Below are 19,323 nucleotides of genomic sequence, written 5' to 3' on the forward strand. Positions count from 1 at the left end.
TCACAAACTGGAGCACAGAAGACCACAGTGAGGTAGTGAAACAGAGTATATGGACACTGCCTGTTCAATATCCAGGTTTTGCTTTCTGAAGCAGATTTTTTTCCCCTGGTTTAATTACCAAAGGATATCTGGCATTATTTATTCAAAACCAATTGCACATACAGCAAAAATAAAAATCTCCCTGCTTGCTGTGCATCAAAAAGAATCCCACTTTGGTCTTAAACATTTCCCCACCCTGCTCCTTCTTGAGAGGCTGCTTTTCCAGCTCCGACACGAGAGGCTGCAATAATAAAAGCCTCCTGCAGGAATACTTGGCTTCTCTCCTCTTAAAATATGTACTGCTGCACGTCAGCTTATTGATTCAAGAAAATAAATCTCGGCAGGAGCAAATATTGACTTTTGTTATGAAAATGGAAGTGAATAACTAGCTGAACGTTGATTTTGGAAAGGAATGAAAAAGGGCAGGCTTTTAATTCTTTTTCTCTTAAGTGTTCTATCAAAAAGGACAACATTTCAGTCAGAAGAACAGTTTAGAAAGCAGTTAAGTAAAGATGACAAATTTCTGGTTACACAGAAACCAGTGAAAAGGGTTTGGAATTCTGCGTGTGTGTATTTAGCATGTTTGTATTTACAGATCTTTTGTTGCCTTAAAATGACTGTGCTGGTGCTTTGTTAACTGTCACAAAGAATAAATGCAGAGCTTCCAACAAAGGCTAACCACCAGGCCTGGATAAGCCTTTGGATTTGCAGGCTCTGGATCAAGGAGAGACAAATCCACATTTGCCCCATGCAGCTGTACACTGGAAACGGGGACTACTGGACACATTATGAGGTAGGAAACCCATATACTCAAGGGCATTTCTATTATCACGGCCAATTACAGCTCTGTGAAGTATAATACATGTATAAACATGCATTGGCCAACAGATCACACCCATACATTGCAATGTTATATGCATACAATAAAACATTTCACAGGTGCAACTTAAAGAGAGCCCCAACAGGCAGAATAAGGACCAAAGTGTGAGTCTGTTCTATCCCTTCAAGACATCGCTGAACATGTGCAATCTCTCAAAGTAATGCCATGGTGTCTGCTCTGACAGCTCTTCCTTGTGTCACATGAGTGACGATTGTTTTACTCATGGAAGTCGTCAACTGGTGTTACAAGCTCCAAATGATAAACATGGACATCTGAAAACACCTTAGACCAGTGGTGGCGAACCTTTGGCACTCCAGATGTTATGGACTACAATTTCCATCAGCCCCTGCCAGCATGGCCAATTGGCCATGCTGGCAGGGGCTGATGGAAATTGTAGTCCATAACATGTGGAGTGCCAAAGATTTGCCACCACGGCCTTAGACTGCTCTGGCTGGCACTGTTGGATTACTGTGGATCTGAAATGACCCATGAGTTCCCCAGACAGTCACAATACTGCAGGAGAGAGGACTAGTTCAAGGACCTTAGGATCCCAAAATGTGCAGTTGGGTGAATATTTGTCCAGCTCTTCATCCTCATGCACAAAATATATAATCTTCCCTCATGGTATCAATATCCTAAACTTATAGAAGAACTTAGAACTTCTTTAAAATTAAGATTATCAGTCCAGAGATATTGTGTCGTGCTTTTACAAAAACTAATCAAAGTATAGGAGACACAAATGTACTCCCATAGACTTCACAACAGCTCACCAAATATTAATGGCTAATGTCAGTACTCATGGAATCTTATGGAAAATATTTTGCTGGATTTGAGGGACAATTCTTTTACTTCATTTCTAAGCTCATGTAAATTTTGCACAGGAATTATTCAAGGGAAAAAATGTCAGTTGCATTCTTGTGATGCACCACGGCTGGTGTAACATATCCATTAAAAACTTTCGCAGATCACAAGAAACACTTCAGTGAAATTGGACTGCGCATGATTGAAGAAGGAATCCAAAATTACCACTCTTGAGCACCTTGAAAAGTCATGAGTGAAAAAATAAAGCTGTTTTTCTTGTGTGCTTGGCCTTGAGGACACCCCCACCCCCAAATTCAATATTCTCAATTTGAACTCTGGTTCCACGTTATTAAACTTTATACCTCTCCACTTCCTGCTATAACTACTCTCAGCTAGAATAAGGGTTCTATCCATCCATCACTGTCTCTATGGCTAAAAGTTTTCTCTCAATACCTGGCAGCAACTGAACAATCAAGCACATTGTCCAATAAGACCATTCTGAATTGCACTCATTTGTTTATGAACGTTGCTTGATGCTAACAACACAGAAGTCTTGGCAGAGTGCTAATAAGCTGATCAAGATTCACATGACTTGGCTCATCCACAGAGTGGAGGCCTTTCTCTCTCTCAGGCACACACATATTTGTGTGGGAGCGAATGAGCCTTTGTCAGGAGGTATAAAGCTGCAGAGAATTCATAGAATAGCAGGGATGCTCAGTGGCATGACAAAGAAGGACCTGAATGAGCACAATAAGTTTAGGATCTCATAAAAAGATGTCCTAACCTAGATAGCCTAGGATAGCCTGATCTTGTCACATGTTGGAAGCGAAGCAGGGTTGGCCTTAGTTGGTATTTGGATGAGAGACCACCAAAAAATCCAGGATCACAATACTGTGGCAGGCCTCTTTCTCTGAACATTCCACAGGTCACACAAGTCAGCTATTTTTTCCTCGCTGTTTTTTCCCCTCACTGTTGTCATCACATCAGTTTCAGTGGCTCAAAAGATAACTAGGCAATGAGTTGCCTTGTCAGCAGTAATGTTAGCTGCAGTAGCATCAGCTCCCCCTGCACTTAAGGTTTCTTTCACTATCACATTTTCTCTTTGCAGATTCTGGCCACTGAGACTCAGCCAGAGACTGAAAAAGTTACAGTAGGTTGTACAAGAATAATGTTGACCAAACCATACTTAACAAGGGAACAAATTAAAATAAGAACATTTTTTAAACGGTGGAATGGCTTTTGAAGCAAATATATCAGTACTGATTAATTGGTTCAGACATTTTTTTGTTCTGTTTAGATACAAGCCCAGCATTTGGGTATTAAACAAAGTGGATGAGTTGATAGCAGAAATAAGCAGCTGTGAAAATTAATCAAATAGGGTTACCTTTCGCTCTTCTTTGAAGAGTTCTGCGGCAGTGGTGAAATGTGGAATGGAGTTTTTACAGTGTGGGCACCCTGTGGGTCAAGAGAGGAAAATTAAAACATTGGTTTAAAAATAAATAGCAGGCAACTAATGTCCAATTCAAACATTTAGTCAAGTGCACGGTGGAGAATATGCTTGGAAAGCATGCACATGTGAAACATGAATGATATTGCATGTGGGTTTGGTATTTGTGCATACACATGTATACACAATTCACCATTCTTTCTTTCTGCCTACAAGGGAGGGAAGAAGTATAAATATTAGGCCATCTCTGTCATCCGGGTACATGACTTGCATTCCACTATATAAAGAATTTTAGCACCATAAAAAATTTCTAAACGGCCATCAAAATACAATCCAAGAAGTGAGAATATTCACAAGTCAGCTAATTCACTCAGAACTCTAAGATTAGTTCACCAATACCACTTAGCATTACCTACCCACTCACTGGAGATATATTCATAAGAAGCAGCATGGACTAAAGCTGGGGGTTCAGGAGATAATTCTACTCTTTGCCGGTGAATCAAAGGAAGCTAGAGCTTCCTGTGCAAACTACTTACTCCCACAGTAATGACGACTCAACAATATTGGGAGCAATCTTCCCAGTTATCCTAATATGATGCCATTATGAGCCAGCAATAATGCCTCTTGCTGAGGACAACAGTAGCATAAGTGAAGTAATAATTCTTATTCTAGAATAGAATTACTTCCTTACCCCTATCATACCAAACCACTCTAGTCTTGCCCTTTATCTAAAAACAGCCAGGTACCAGGGAAATCGCAGAAGGTGGCATGAAGACCACCACTGCCATAAACACCATCCCCAGCATCACCTATTCAGGAATTAATGAAGGCCTTTATTGGCATTAAAAAAGAAAAGGGATCCCACTACTGGATATACTCTCTCTCTCCACACTTTTTAACCTAGCACCTCTTAAAACATTTCACAGGCCTATAATGTCTTATTATTTCTTAAAGGCATCTATGTAGATAGCTTATTTATATCTTGTAGTGAAAATTTATAAAAGCTACACCTTGTGGGAACATTTTTGTAACTGCAAAGGATTTCTTTCTTTCAGTTGTCAACTTGCTCCCTACCAATACAAGCTGGTAGCCAGAAGGTTTCTTGCTTCCATGGACCTGAAGTTCACTTGTGACCATGGAACTATTTTGGAATATTTGAAGTGGGTGAAGAGCTCCCCTTTTTATCATGCTCCTAGATCAATTTACTAACAAATTCATATTCTGTCCGGTGAGCTTATCTTGGGCAACTATCATGTATGATGAAGCAGTTTCAATTTTAGCAGTAAAGGAAGTATCAGATGATCTTTCTCAATTTTTTCTGAGATCATTTAACTGTGATCTTTTTAGAACTTTTCTCCTATTCAAAAGTGACACAGTTCTTTAAAAATCAGCCAGCTGCACAGAACTTTATGATGACACTGAGGCAAACCTAGACTTGTACCAAAATTGTTATAGGCTCAAGAAACATTGGACTATATAATACTATATAAACATTTCTGCTGTTTCTCTCTCCCTATGAAAATTCCCTGTATGTTCCATTGCTACTGCTTCTAACTGATCTTACTATCTCAGCTTCCATGGTTGACACTCAAACCAATACCAGTTCTTTCACTTCAGCCATGACTTCCCCTTCACGCACATATTTTTTCTTCCTCCTGACAGCCATTTATCTCAGCATGTGGGGAATAGGAGTTCTGGGAGGGAATTAAGTCAGTCAGAACTAAGTACATATGCACCAAACAAAGTTTTTTTTTAAAAAATGTTACTTCTAAAAGCACTCTTAAAAGTGTATAAGATCTACTCCCAAACAACTCTAGTCTCCTTTATAATCTATGAATATGACATATTATTGGGTGCTGGTAGCTTACCATAGTAAAAGTGAGAAATCTGCTCTCAAATGTTACTGCCTCATCACTGTGTGACATGCAAATAGATGGCACTCTTCCTTTCTTAGTCAGTATAGAACAAAACTGGAATTTTATGTATACAACAGAGAGAAATGGCTGTTATAGGAACAACCTGCAACTGATAGTGTCAGAGTTTCATTTTTTTCTGTTTGTACTTGGAAGATGAGATGCATGTAAAGGACTCTTTTATCTGGCAGTAAGTCACCTGAGAGGCTGAGGCAACCCTCCCCTATGCCTAGTTCAACCAATTGTAACAGGCAGCCTGGCTCCAATTGTCTCAGTTTTTTTAAATCTACCACACTTCCCTCAGGGATTCTGTTAGGAAAAGAAAAAGTAAGAGAGGGGTGAGACAACAGAATTCCCCTCAGGGAACATGACTTACAGGAAAATATTTGCCTCTTCAAGTGAACCTCTGCTCATCCTTATATACTGAAAGTAAACAATAATGGCCCTGAAGGCTTAGTGCTGGCTGCCCTCATTCAAATAAGAAGACTGTCCACAGCTGCAAATAAAAATTGCAGCCACTGGAGGATCAGGAAGTCTTGTATGTGCATGGGCTTTTAAAATCACTGTGTAGTTTGTTTAATTATTTATTTGACTTTTATTCCGCTCTTTCCCAACAAAAGGCAGGTCAAAGCGGCTATTCTATTCCTTTTGCCTCCCCCTCAGGCTTTCCTTTTATGCTTTTTATTCTAGCCCTGACCTGGATAGCCCAGCCCATCCTGATCTCATCAGATCTCTAAAGCTAAGCAGGGTTGACTCTAGCAAGGATTTGGTTGGCAGACCTCCAAGCATTCCCAGGGTCGTGATGTGGAGACAGGCAATGGCAAACCACCTTTGAACGTCTATCTCTTGCCTTGAAAACCTCAACAAGGGTCGTTATAAGTCAGATGTGACGTGATGGCAAAAACAAACAAAAAAACCCTCTAACCTTGACAGAGCAATGAGCCAACTGAAAATGGTGGCTTTGTGTGTTCAGCATGGCTGCCATGCAATTCTTTTGCAAATAAAAGTAGAGAGGTACTTTCATTTAGCTCCCTATCCTGGGGCAGACATTTTGGGGTTGCATTAAGCTCCTTCTCTCAAAATTCAAAAAGGTGCCTACAAACAGAGAAAGGAGCTTAGGACCCCTGGCCCAGAATAAGCTCTGTGCACATCATGTGATCTGAAAAGGGAACTTGTGTTACTTGCATAGAGTGATTTGTTAGTACCACATAAAAATAAAACCAAGGGGAAATGCAAGAATTTTCATTTTTGTACAATGCAGCAGGTCACAGAGCATTCAAATTAAACAGTTAAACATTGGTAGGATGAGCTTTTACTTTCTATTAAGCTTATTCAGACTGCTTAATGATGCTGCAAATATTTCATCTAGAAATAGTGAATCTTAATTATATAGTGCCATCTGAAGCACGCAAGATAGCAAATACACCCCCACAAAGCATATCAGCTGCTTTAAAAAAGCACACCTCATTCATAAAAATGCTCCCTGACATTTTAACATAGCCAATGATCAGGTTTTTTGGTGACATTTTACTGCAGAGTCAACCTACAATGTTTATGAAGTACTGGCAGGAATTGCTCAACGATGTTTCCATGCTTCCTTTCTTTTTTAACATCTTATTTCATTTGTATTCCCTTTTTCTGCCCAAAGAGGACCAAAAGTGGCTTTCATTCTCCCTTCCTCTATTTTATCCTCAGAACAACCCTGTAAGGGTTAGGCTAAGAGTGTTCCCACGCCAAGGTCACCCAGCAAGCTTCCATTGCAGAGTGGGGATCTGAATGTTGGTTTCCCTGATTCAGAATTGCTTTGAACAGATGTTTGAACAATAACTTCTTTATGCCATGCTAATAGAAACAAGGTAATTCTTTAAAGATGCCACATCTAACATACCAATTTGATTATTAAGGCTGGGGACAGATACATGTCCTTCAAGGGCATAACTACCTTGGGCCAACCCAGGGCTCTTGCCCTGGGCACCTATGGCCTGGGGGTGCACTGACTGCCACTCCCCCCACCCACCGACATGGGCTCATCTTCCGCTCCATTCCCAGAGTGGCTTCATGGAACTGCCCTTGCTCCCCCAACCCAGTCTCTTCCTGCCTGTCTTGCAAATATGGTTTTCAGAGTCCCTGGAAATGGCGTTCTGGTCAGTGTTGCTGCTTCCTAAATCTGCAGTGGGTGAGAGGCCTCCTACCAGCAAAGGCAGGAAGGATGAAAAACTACTAAATATACCATTATATCACACCTACATAATTGGCCTGTTCCCCTCTCCCCCCTCCCACAGTATCTGTGAGAATCACAAGTACGAACATGCTGTAGAACTTCCAAGTTCAAGGGGCATTCATTATACTTTGGCCCTTTCTGCAAACACAACAGATGTGAATCCTATGCTGAATTCTCAAGGAATTAAAAAGTCATCAAAATCCAATGTGGGAAGAAGCAAATCATACGTAACAGAACTTCATCTGTTACAACTTACAAGGATTGCCAAGTGTAGGAAACTGGAAGAAACCCAGCTCAGTCATTAATTCTGTTTAAAGCACAGGCAAGCTCAAATAGCAAAAAAAAAGAAAAGAAAAGGAAAAAAAGGAAGGGGGATTTACATTTCTACAGGAGGAAACCTCATTTCTAATACATCCCTTTCATGTCCACTATCACTATTCCATTTTAAGACTTTACATCTTTGAAAATATGTACGTAACTTAAAAAAGAACACTTTACAAATGTTGCATCTCTTGACATATAGAAAGTGTGCAAACAATTTCATGCCGATTTCTTGGAGGGGCCTTGTTTGCACAAGCTGCTGAACACAAGAAAAGAGCAGTCATGGAAGGCCATAATTCAGCATCCCGAGAAAGGACTTCCACCTTTTGAGCACCTGCTACTTATGGAAGCTTATCTCTGATCTTCTGCAAGTCCCTCCTTTCATGCTGTACTCATCACACATACAGGCACAAAAACAGTTAAATACACAAACAGTTGGCAAAAGAAAGCTTTTAAGGCTATTAGGAGGCAAACCTTCAAAGGTCCCCATCAATTTTCTATGATTCTGTGAGACTGTAATCCAGAATACAAAACTGACCAGGGAGCACATGAAGAGGGCCAGTGTGCTTTGGGCAGCACTGCAACACCAGTATCGTAAAGTTAAAGAGAGAAAGAGACACAATAGTTCCTGATGTAAATATTGATGTTACAGAAGACTGGATATCATCATTATTTCTACAGCGGTTCCATGTGCAATCCTCTAACATCTTAGCATCTGTACAGCTGGTTTGTAATAAGCACTCGACAACTGTTTGATGTAGCCAAAAGAGGCTCCCTCATTAAAGCGACAGATTTCGGGATTTACAGTGAAGATGATTAATTATAGGCTGAAGGACAAATTTAAGAAGTACAGATCTGGACTGGGAACTGTTCAACATCAGTATATAAAAGCACAGATGGTTTGCATATTTTAGGCAGGCCAGGCAAAATGTTAAAAGGAGAAGCACCAGAGTTTAAAAGGAGACAAAAAAAAAAAGACTAGTCTTCTGAAACCAAACATGCTCATTGAACAGGAAGCAGATGGGAGTAAAAAAATCTGTGTAAATGGCCAAGAAAAAAAGAAGGTGGGGAGAGAGAATTCGGAAAATAATGAGCACTGCCATAAAAAGGTTAGTCTGGATCTCAGTAGGCAGTATACACTTCTTACAGTCAGAGGGTGACACTCCACAGTTGTAGCCATACCTTCCTAATTGATAAGCCTCATACAAATGCTTCAATGTCAAAAGTTTTCTCCTCAGTAGAAGACCGATCCAATGACACCAACATAATGCATGAGGGCTTAACGCTCAAAGTGGACAGAACCAAGGAAGCCTTTGCTCACAAGCAAACAGCATATTCTGATGCAATATCAAGTGACAGTCCAGAGCTTTTGGACATTTCTTCACACACACACTTTTGTCATGCACAGTGACATGCTCTGGGGGTGCTTTTCAAGGCATAGAGCAGAGGTGGGATTCGGCTGGTTCGCATCAGTTCTCCCAGTGCGAACTGGCTAATTGGCTGCAATCCCACCAGAGCAGTCAGCCTTCGCTTTGGGGGTGGCCTGCTGGTGCTCTAGCAGGCCTCTCCCAAAGTGAAGGCCACGCTGAGGGCTGGCTGGCTGCCAAATGTGCTGCGCGCACCCTGTACAGGCCTCTCCCAAAGCGAAGGCCAAGCCGAACATGCAGTGCAATCGGCAGCTGGCCCCTGGCACGGCCTTCCCTCACCTCCCCCCAACATTGGAAAGAGGGGGTGCCTGATGCAGCACAGCAGCCAAGTAAGTAAGAAGTGGGGGAGGCGCAGCGGGGGGGGGCAGGGCCGAACCAGTGGTTGGGATTTTAGAATCCCACCACTGGGATTATTGTAGAATTATTGGATATATTGTAGACACTGGGATTATTGTAGAATTATTGTAGAACACTGAAGCAGAGAAAGAGCATCTTAGCACTAGGGTATTTATTTATTTATTTATTTATTTATTTATTTATTTATTATTTCATTTTTATACCGCCCTCCCCCGAAGGGCTCAGGGCGGTGTACAGCAATTGTTTTTGCCTATGTTTTTGCCTATGCTCCCCAAACAGCAGTAATTTAAATCCAGTTTTTCTCTTTCTGGATTGTGGGTTTCCTGGGCAGTGTGGCCATGATCTGGTATTTGTCCATCTCATAGGTGAATACTCCTGTATGGTTCTGAGCCTCCACACATACTGACAGCTTTACTGAAGATTAAGCTGGAATCCACTACCCCTGAGAAAGACTAGACTCTGAGACATTCTGAACCATTTAGATTTCTTGTTTATCTACATTAGGATGAATTCATACCTGTCTTCTCAAACAGCAGGCATTTACTCCAAAATTAAACTTCAGAAGCAAAACACTTAGCTTTAACACTGATCACACTCCCATTAAAAGCGCCGCTGTGAGGAAATACCAAGAGTCTATTGCTGGAGTGATGGACCTAGTGTGTAAATGATATGATCTAGTGAATTAACACCAAACCAAATACAGGATTTTTTTTAAAAAAAATAAGGCAGCTGCAAAGCAGAGGAAACAGTTGCATGCAAGCTGGCAAAAACAGCAGAAGAGGCAGGGACGCAGGGAAGAAGAGCCAATGAGAAAGCACATGGCCTGACAAGTCACTAATCGCCATCTTTTCCCCCCCATCATGGACTCTAAACACCTTGGCCTGAAAATAGGAGGAAGCAAGAACAGGTCTGCGTGCAGTCAGGAAATCAGGAGTTGATAAAATCCATGCATGCTGCTGACAGCAAAGGAGGCTGGGCTCTTAGTAAGCCAGACTCCAGATCCTCAGCTTCTCCCAAGCTGCAACCTCTGTGGAGTTCTGCAAGGTTTGGCATCCCTTCCCAGAAGGGGCTGTCACTTTCCCTGTGCTGTGCCAAAATCGGGTGAAGTTTGTGACTGCTGATCAACTCTGGGCTGCCTTTTTCTTCCCTTTGCCTTCTTTAGTCAAGTCTGATCATTGGCGAGGACTGCATGCCATTGCTTACTGCCTCTGTGACCAACCTAAGATGCATCACTTGGGGGTGATTTTGCATCTGGGAATGGCAGACAAGATGCAGGCACCTGTGCATGGATCTCAGGAAAGTTTCAGAGCAGGGATCACATTCCACTGCCAAGGCTGGTTTAATATACTGAATAGGAAAGTATGTCCATAAGAGACCAGTAATGCGTTTGGATGCTACAATTCCATGAATATACAGGAGACACATGCTGGGAAGTTATGGTGCACTGAAGCCCTTGTTAATCATCATGGGGAATGGATACACATAAAGGGGAATGGATATACAAGTACTACATAAACAATGCAAAAATGCAATTAGTATTCAAAAGGCTATCACCACAACCACATGGTATATTTTAACAAATAGATCAGTTTATAAATGAAAGTTTACAATAAATCTTGTGTTTTCATACACTTCATGTATACATTTCATCATCCATGATTATATCAGAAATAAGTACATAATTTTACATAAACAATTTCATTTATAAACTGATCTATTTATTAAAATATACCATGTGGTTGTGGTGATAGCCTTTTGGATACTAATTGCATTTTTGCATTGTTTATGTAGCCCTTGTTATTCAGTCATTTTTGTGCATGACCTCCATGTTACTTATAAAATGAGGTTACCGTATACTTTAAATAGCAAAAATTGGGGAACATAAGAGAGAATAACCAGCGTAAATATATTGCCTTCCAAATAAAATTTTTCTGTAGAATTCTATGTAATCAGGGGCATGAACAAGACACCATCATTATCTTCCTTTGTTCTCTTCCTTTAACTAAACTGGTCTCAATATTCTGTGCCTTGTGAAGTGTGCTCAACAGTCCTCAATCAAGTTTTTTTCCTCTCTCTCCCCCAGCCCACCCCATTCTTTGGGTTAGTATACAAAGTCATTTGGTTAATATACAAAGTCAACGTTAATATACAAAAGATTTTTGTTTATCTGGTGAGTCCCTTAAGTATGTGAAACTCCTCTCTTGCCTGTCTCACCTGAAGGACTTGATTTAGCTGCTTTTGTAAATGGCATGGGTAACCCAGTTTACTATTATTTACAGTGCTCAAGGATTACAAAAATTTCAATCTGAAAGACACGTTTTTCTGGAAAAAGTAAAAAATGCCAGACTTGATGAAAAAAATGAGTAATTCCAAGACAGTAAATCACCAAGTATCTATCTTCCAGCCCAAGTGTTTACAAGAAATAACCAAGAGATGAGCCAAAGATAATTCATTCTTCTGTGAGTCTGTAATCTGTATGCAGCAAACAAGACGTGTCACATATATACATTTGACATGTCTATCAGTAATGTACATACTTAGCTCAAGGAGCCACGACTATCACGAGCACCAAAAATTAATTACAAGCTACTTCACATTAACTATTAGGAGCCAATGGTTTAATTCAGAAGCAAGGCAAAGCCAAGGCTTTTTAAATATAAGATTAACTTTGAAAGCAGGATTTGGTTCAGTTATTCAAATCCTGTTGAGTTGTGAAGGATGCTAGCTTAATTGCCTTCTCTCTTTCTCTTATCTCCCATGCAAAAAGTCAATTGGTACCTTAACAAGAACAAGTCAGGATTAGACCAAGATGTTGTGTTTATACCTCTCATGAAATCAATTAATCAACCACAAACCATAAATGTATATCTTGGTTTGATGTATATCTTGGACCCAACCACAGTTAGCAAAGTGACCCATGATTTCTGTTCCTATGCAACTTGTTTTGTAATAAAGAGATCCACAGGTGCAGTTCTAAAAATCCCATCTAATTACTACAGTAAGTCAAGCAGAGATGACAAATATTTCCTTTTCTCAAATCCCTTTTTAGCCTGAGCTCTAGAAGTGAAGCTGCTACTAGCTGCAACAGAAAGAAAGCATCTACCGAGTAATCTACCTTTCCCTGCTGGCTTTGCTTTTAACTAGCACAGAACCTAGTCCAAGACTCTTAAGGGTTAATGGAGTTTTGCACTAGGTCAGGGGTCGGGAACCCGCGGCTCGCGAGCCGCAAACGGCTCCTGACTACTTGCAGTGCGGTTCCCGGCATGGCTGCCCCTTCCCGGGGCCTAGCATTAGCTCACGAGTCTTGTCTCCGCACTGTTTAGATCTCTACTCGGCTCCCCCCCTCCTCTCCTCTGTGCTGGAAGGACGTTTTGCCTCCACTCTCTCCCCTCCCCTCCTCTGTGCCGGAAGAACGTTTTGCGCGCGCTTTACTTGCCGGAAGAACGCTGAACCTTTTGCACGTCGACATTGACACTGGCCACCGCTTCTCGCGCCGTGCCCTCCCCACACCGGGCCATGGTCATTCATGTGCAGCCCTCCTGTGGGAGGAGAGGGAGAGAAGCACAGGACAGAGAACGGAGCAAGAGAGAGAGAGAGAGAGAGAGAGAGAAGCACAGGACAGAGAACGGAGCAAGAGAGAGAGAGAGAAGCAGAGGAAAGAGAACGGAGCAAGAGAGAGAGAGAGAAGCAGAGGAAAGAGAACGGAGCAAGAGAGAGAGAGAGAGAGAGAAGCAGACGTGAGAGAATGGAGCAAGAGAGAGAGAAGCAGAGGAAAGAGAACGGAGCAAGAGAGAGAGAAAAGCAGAGGCGAGAGAATGGAGCAAGAGAGAGAGAGAAGCAGAGAACGGAGCAAGAGAGAGAGAGAGAAGCAGACGTGAGAGAATGGAGCAAGAGAGAGAGAGAGAGAAGCAGACGTGAGAGAATGGAGCAAGAGAGAGAGAGAGAGAAGCAGACGTGAGAGAATGGAGCAAGAGAGAGAGAGAGAAGTAGAGAACGGAGCAAGAGAGAGAGAGAGAGAAGCAGACGTGAGAGAATGGAGCAAGAGAGAGAGAGAGAAGCAGAGAAAAAACAGAGCAAGAGAGAGAGAGAGAGAAGGGGAGGAGATGGGGAAGAGTCTCAGGGGAAAGAACGACCCCTGGCACAAGCCAGGGACCCTAGCCTGGCTGGGAGTGGGAGGAAAAGGGAGTGAAGAGCGTGGTGGGTTAGGACAAGGAGCCTTCCTAGCTCCAATCTGTGGCTGAGGGCTTTAAAGAAGGCTAGCCCCCTACTACCAGGGCCTCAGACGGGGAGACCAACATCCTGGAAAGGGATGGAGGGAAGGTGCAAGCCCCCACACAGCACCCTGGGGTGGCAACACGCCACACCTGGAAAGACACTTGTGTGGGGCTGGTTTCCCTGCTTGTTTTGCTAAGCTAAATTATTTCTTCGGTGTTAATTAGCTTGAGCTGTTTAACTTGGTGATTTTCTCCAGAACTGAACACCACAGGAAATATCTGAGTTTAAAGCCTGGGATCCTGTCTGGGATTTGGGTGGTGGGATGCCCCAGGGCTGCAAATTAAACTCCAGAAGACAGCCAGCAAAGGGGGGAGAGCATTGGAAATCAAGGACAAATTCAAAGGGGAAGCAATCTTTTTTTGGCACATGTGCCACACTTGTGCTCTAGCAATTACAGACCAGAATCTGGAGCAGCAATCAGGAATTGCCACCAAAAGAGACACAGGCAGAACGCTGCCCAGCCCACTGCAGGGGACATGGAAGGGTGGGGAACCACTCTGCCTTTACCACCACTCACCACACCCTTAGAAGAAGGGATGCCAGGCTGGGGACCAGCCAACCAGAGGAAAGGGAGGGATGGCAACCTCTGGCCACACATAGCCAGGTGGAGGAAGGAGCCCAGAGCAGAGTTGAAGAAAACCTACTAAATATAGTTTTTTTTGATTAAGATACATTATAGCTCACAAACATTGCATCATGGAATAGGGCTTATTAATTTCTGTGATAAGCATCAGCCTCCAACATATCTCTGTATTGCTTAAGAAAAGGTTTGTCAGTGAGTTCCAGATGATTTATTCATCTCTTACGGGCTCAATTTCATGCTCGCCTCTGGTAGAAGTGTCTGTTGTAAAAATTATTTAAAATCCTCAGTGGTCCCATTCCACAATGTGCCCCCCCCAGCCTTTCAGTGAAAGTAGATGGGGACGTTTGTAAAGGCAGGACCTGTGACAGTTTTCAATACAGATGAAGATGATGATTTTGGATTTATACTCCCACCTTTCTCTCCTGTAAGTGAGACTCAAGGTGGCTTACAAACCCTTCCTTTCCTTCCTTTTTCCCACAACAGACACCTGATGAGGTCAGTGTGGCAGAGGAAGTGCACTGAAATGGCCGCCTTGAATAATGGCAGCCCTTCTGGGTTCTGAGATTTTAACAGGTGTTGCATTTTCAAGTGTCTCTTCAGCCATAATGACTAGCATGCGTCCTTTAAAAGCAACCCCCCCCCCAAAAAAAACCTGCCCAGAACGGAACAGAATTAGGCAGCCAATGACTTTCCCCATCTCCATTACTATATTCATATTTATAAAATATATTTATTTTGCACGCACTCAGTGCTCAAAAACCATGGGGAGAATGGGTGTGTGTGTGTCTTTCTCTCTCTGTGTGTGCAGCCCGTGCATGATGTGAAAGCCACTGCTTTCATAAGCAATACACTATAATTGGTAAAAAACAATATATACAGTGTTATCTTCATTTTAAATGTCAAAAAGTATTTGCAGCTCCATGTGTTTTCTTTTCCGTGGAAAACGGGTCCAAATGGCTCTTCGGGTGTTAAAGGTTCCCTACCCCTGCACTAGGTTCTGTGTTAGTCAGTTTAAACCTACAGTTTAAACCTTAAAGTATGGAAACTGGTAATTGTGTTTTTGGGAAGCAATCAGGATAACAAACATTTGACATTGAGTATATCATTAAGCCTGTAACTCTAGTTAATGAAGATATTTATAAAGTTGCCAGAAGGCGGATAAAGATATACGAAAACAATTTTAAATTGGTGTTTTAAATACGTAATGAAGTGTTACGGATAAGATTAGTTTTAAGATTTATATTAGAGATAAGATTGGAAATACTTACAGAAGTAAGTTAGGTAGTGACGTAAGATATGAAAAAGATTTTCATAGAAATATTTTGTGGTGTTGTTTGGATATAAGCGTTTTAGTTAAAGCAGAATTGGGAACTATACTTAAGTTGTGTTTTTTTCCCTAGCAGAAATTTGTAGATTTTAATGTAATTGATGATGGAACAAATTATTGGTTATATGATTATTTGAGTGAATAAGTGGAATCCATTATGTATTTCTGAGAGCTTTGTAATTTATGTTGTTTTTTGTAAATTATATTGTTCTTGACTGTTGATCAAATTTTTTTGTGTAATATTGTTGATTGTTGAATAAAAAAAGAGAGATAAAACTCCATTAACCCTTAAAGTGCACTTATTCTAAATGGCACACATGCTTTTTAAATGCTGCAAGGGCACCAAGGTAACTATGGCTACAGCTCTCCCTATACTTTTATTTACAAATGCTGCTTTTCTCCTGTACTTTGTCAAGCGGTTGTGACACCTACAGCCCCAAGGTTCTATGTCAAACTAAATTTTGCATCATAAAGGTAACATTTAAAGGCAGGTACCTCAGTGGAGGTAGGTTTGCATTTGTCAACAGGACCAAAACCCCATGTCATTTGGGGGTGCAGACAATACACTATGCCTCAAGATAAGGCCACCATGACTTATGTTTTATCAATGTGCTAAAAAACAGAGTAACAGGAATATACACAGACAGAAGCATACTGACCAAGTGGCAAATGGTGTGTCTTCTACTGCAAATGTTCAATCATCAGCCAGAGAAAGATATTCATATATTACACAGCTGACATGACTGCATGCTAAAGGTAATCCCATTTCTATTAATTAAGTCACATGCAACATTTGAAGATTATTAAAGATTTAAAGCAGAATCCTGTTATACAAGAACCAGAGGCTTTATGAGTGCAAAACCTGACAAATGTATCAGTAGGTTTTAATGTCACAGTTGGGAAGCTTAGTTTTCCAGCAGCCTTTCTTGTGTTGCTAGTGTTCAAATTCATTAAGCTGACTCATACCTTTTGGGACAAGAGTAATGTTTAAACAAGTATTTTAAGGGCAACTCCTCCATGTACTAATTAATGCACTCAGACAAAACCTGAAGAATTAAGTAGTGACTGTACAAGCAGGAAATCGGTTTACAGAGAAAACTCAACAAATCATATAGACACAGCTGACCAACATTATCAATACATCCATTTCTCAACATGGTCAAATCTTTAGATACATAAATCCAGAGGTGGGATCCAACCAGTTCTCATCACTTCTCTAGAAGTGGTTACTGATTTTTTTCCGAGTGCCGAGAAGGGGTTACTAAAGCAACCTCCCTGCCCAATAGGGACTGGAGGTGCATGTGTGCGGCAGCGCCACTGTTTGAATCCCACCACCATCGGAACCTGTTATTAAAATTTTTGGATCCCACCACTGAATAAATCTGAAGATGGGGTCCATGAACAAACTTTCTACAAATCTTTAAAAAGTCCCAGATTTGCAGAAAAATCTGAAATCTAAAAACAACTTTATGGGAAGATTACCCCCCCCCCCCCACAAAAAAAATAACATAAACAGAGTTTATGTTTAAGACATGAGATCCCAGTGTCCATTATAGAAGTTGCCAGGCAACCACAACAGTATTGCCACCCTTCAAACCCTTTTCTTACCTGTCAGTAAAAGGTAGGGGGAGAGGGAAAATGAGATGATTCCCACAAGTCCCCTACTTATTTAATAAGGAAACTGATGAACTGGATGTGTCTTCATGGAAAGCAGCTTCTGTACCACCACCAAGGTTAAAAGATATGCTGATATGCTGATATGCTTTTCTTCCTTGGTTCACAGTGACAAGCAGATTCAAAATACAAAGGAGACTTAAAGCAGATCATTCAGCAAGCAGACTCCTGGTGGCGTGAAGCAGGGTCTCCACACAGAAAGCACATAACCCTACAAAGGAAGACTATGGCCATTTATGCATGCACTACTTATTTTATGGCTGAGAAGCAGTTGATTCTCTAACTTTACTTCTCAGTAGGTTTTCCTGTTTGCACAATTCTTTCTTCTTCCATTTTGTTTTGTTTCCCTATGTGAACCGATATGCCATTTTGCCCACTCATCTCTTTGTTGCTGCCATGCAACATTCATTTTGGGAGGCTGCCTGCTTGGGGTGGGGGTGGTTTTGGCCGTCTATTGTCTATTGATAGTTTGCAGAAACTGTGTGATTTATTAGCCAGGGCAAGGAAGGAATTCCATTATGTTCTGCCATGCTGAGCAATAAACCCACAAAATCTTGCAGGGTGGGAGGGAGGAAAGAAGGCAGTGGCAACTGGAAGGAAGAAGGGCCAAGAAAGGTCAGCAGAAGCTTTCTTAATGAACCCAGCCTGGTCAAACTGGGTTCACCACTCCATCAATAAGACTTTAAATGTGTGTGTGGGGGGGGGGGGGGGACCAGCATGGGAACCTCCCAAACCTGATTGTGCTGAAATGGTGGACAGCAGAGTGGGAGGAACTACTGTGGTAAGGTTAGGAGAAGGCAGGGAGGAGAGAGAAAACCCCAGGAAATGATAATGCATAGGGATCTCCTTTGCTTTCCCTGTGAAGGGAGAAAAAATGTTGTGTTCCGAGGACACAAAATGTTCCGAGGATTTGGAAATCAACCAAATTACTAGATTACAATACACAGACATCACAATAACTGAGGAAGGTGAGTGCAACATGTAACACAGAAATCCATCACACACACACACACACACACACACACACACACACACACACACACACACACACACACACACACACACACACACACACACACACACACACACACACACACACACACACACACACACACACACACCCCAGTCATTATTCAGTCAACACCAGTACACATCAGTCCCTTCCAAAAGAATTCGCAATACACATAATTAATCTGAAAGTTTAAAAAATCTGCAGGTTTGCCTAACTGGGCTAAAACCAGTTATTCTGACTGCTGGGACCTGGATACACAAAACATTATTAGGTTCAACCTGTCTGTTCTAGGCAGATGCTCTGTCCCTTAATAGATCTCACTGTATACACTGGGGGCCCTTCCGAACAAGCCCTGTCCCTCACCCCCACGTTTATAAAAGCAAAGGAGACGAGGACTGAGTCTCAGTTGCTTCTGCTCTCCCCAGAGTGGAGGGCAGAAGGGACGGCTGGCTGGGATCCGGGAGAGGGGGGCAAGGCTTGGGGGGTGGTGTCCTTGGTTTTCCTCAGCCCCACCCATGTCAATGACAACATGGGTGGGACCAAGGACATCTGAAGATGACGAGGCAGCAGGTATCCCCTGTCCCTAGGGCCGTATGCCACTGCCTACTTCTCCATGCTATGACAGTGCAGCCTAAAAGGAGCAAGGATATTATAAAACGGGAAAAAATCTATTAGCAGTAATATTTCTAAACTCTCCAGGGTTCCATGTATCAAAGCTAAGATTTCACTCCTCTTTCATAAATTAAAAAAAAATCTGAAAAAGAAAGGTAATGAATATCTCAGTAACAGACATAGTGGTAGCATACTGCCAATGGCTTCAATTCAATTAAACAGCAAAAAAGGTCTGATTTAGGATGCCCTCTAACCAGACTGCATAGGTCAAATTTGCAGTTGCACTGAGAAAGTAACCTCATAACCTGAAACAATAGTTGGCTTAAGTGAATTTTTTTCTTACAGCTAGTAAAGCAAACTGCATACCAACTTTACTATTCTTTGCACTCTATAGAACCATGCAAAAGGAAGCCATTTGAAAGTCAATAATATTG

At 41.8% G+C, this 19,323-nt stretch overlaps 1 protein-coding gene across 1 annotated transcript in view; it reads right to left on the reverse strand.

The window, feature by feature from the left end:
- The window catches only part of PDIA5 (protein disulfide isomerase family A member 5), a 182,042-nt gene that overhangs the window by 16,091 nt on the left and 146,628 nt on the right, over nucleotides 1-19,323 (reverse strand). The window contains exon 13 of the mRNA XM_048484502.1: nucleotides 3,105-3,175. Coding sequence (XP_048340459.1) covers nucleotides 3,105-3,175 — 71 coding nt within the window. The remainder of the gene's footprint in view (nucleotides 1-3,104; nucleotides 3,176-19,323) is intronic.

The sequence above is a fragment of the Sphaerodactylus townsendi genome, linkage group LG02 (assembly GCF_021028975.2).
Source record: "Sphaerodactylus townsendi isolate TG3544 linkage group LG02, MPM_Stown_v2.3, whole genome shotgun sequence".
Taxonomy (NCBI): Eukaryota; Metazoa; Chordata; class Lepidosauria; order Squamata; family Sphaerodactylidae; genus Sphaerodactylus; species Sphaerodactylus townsendi.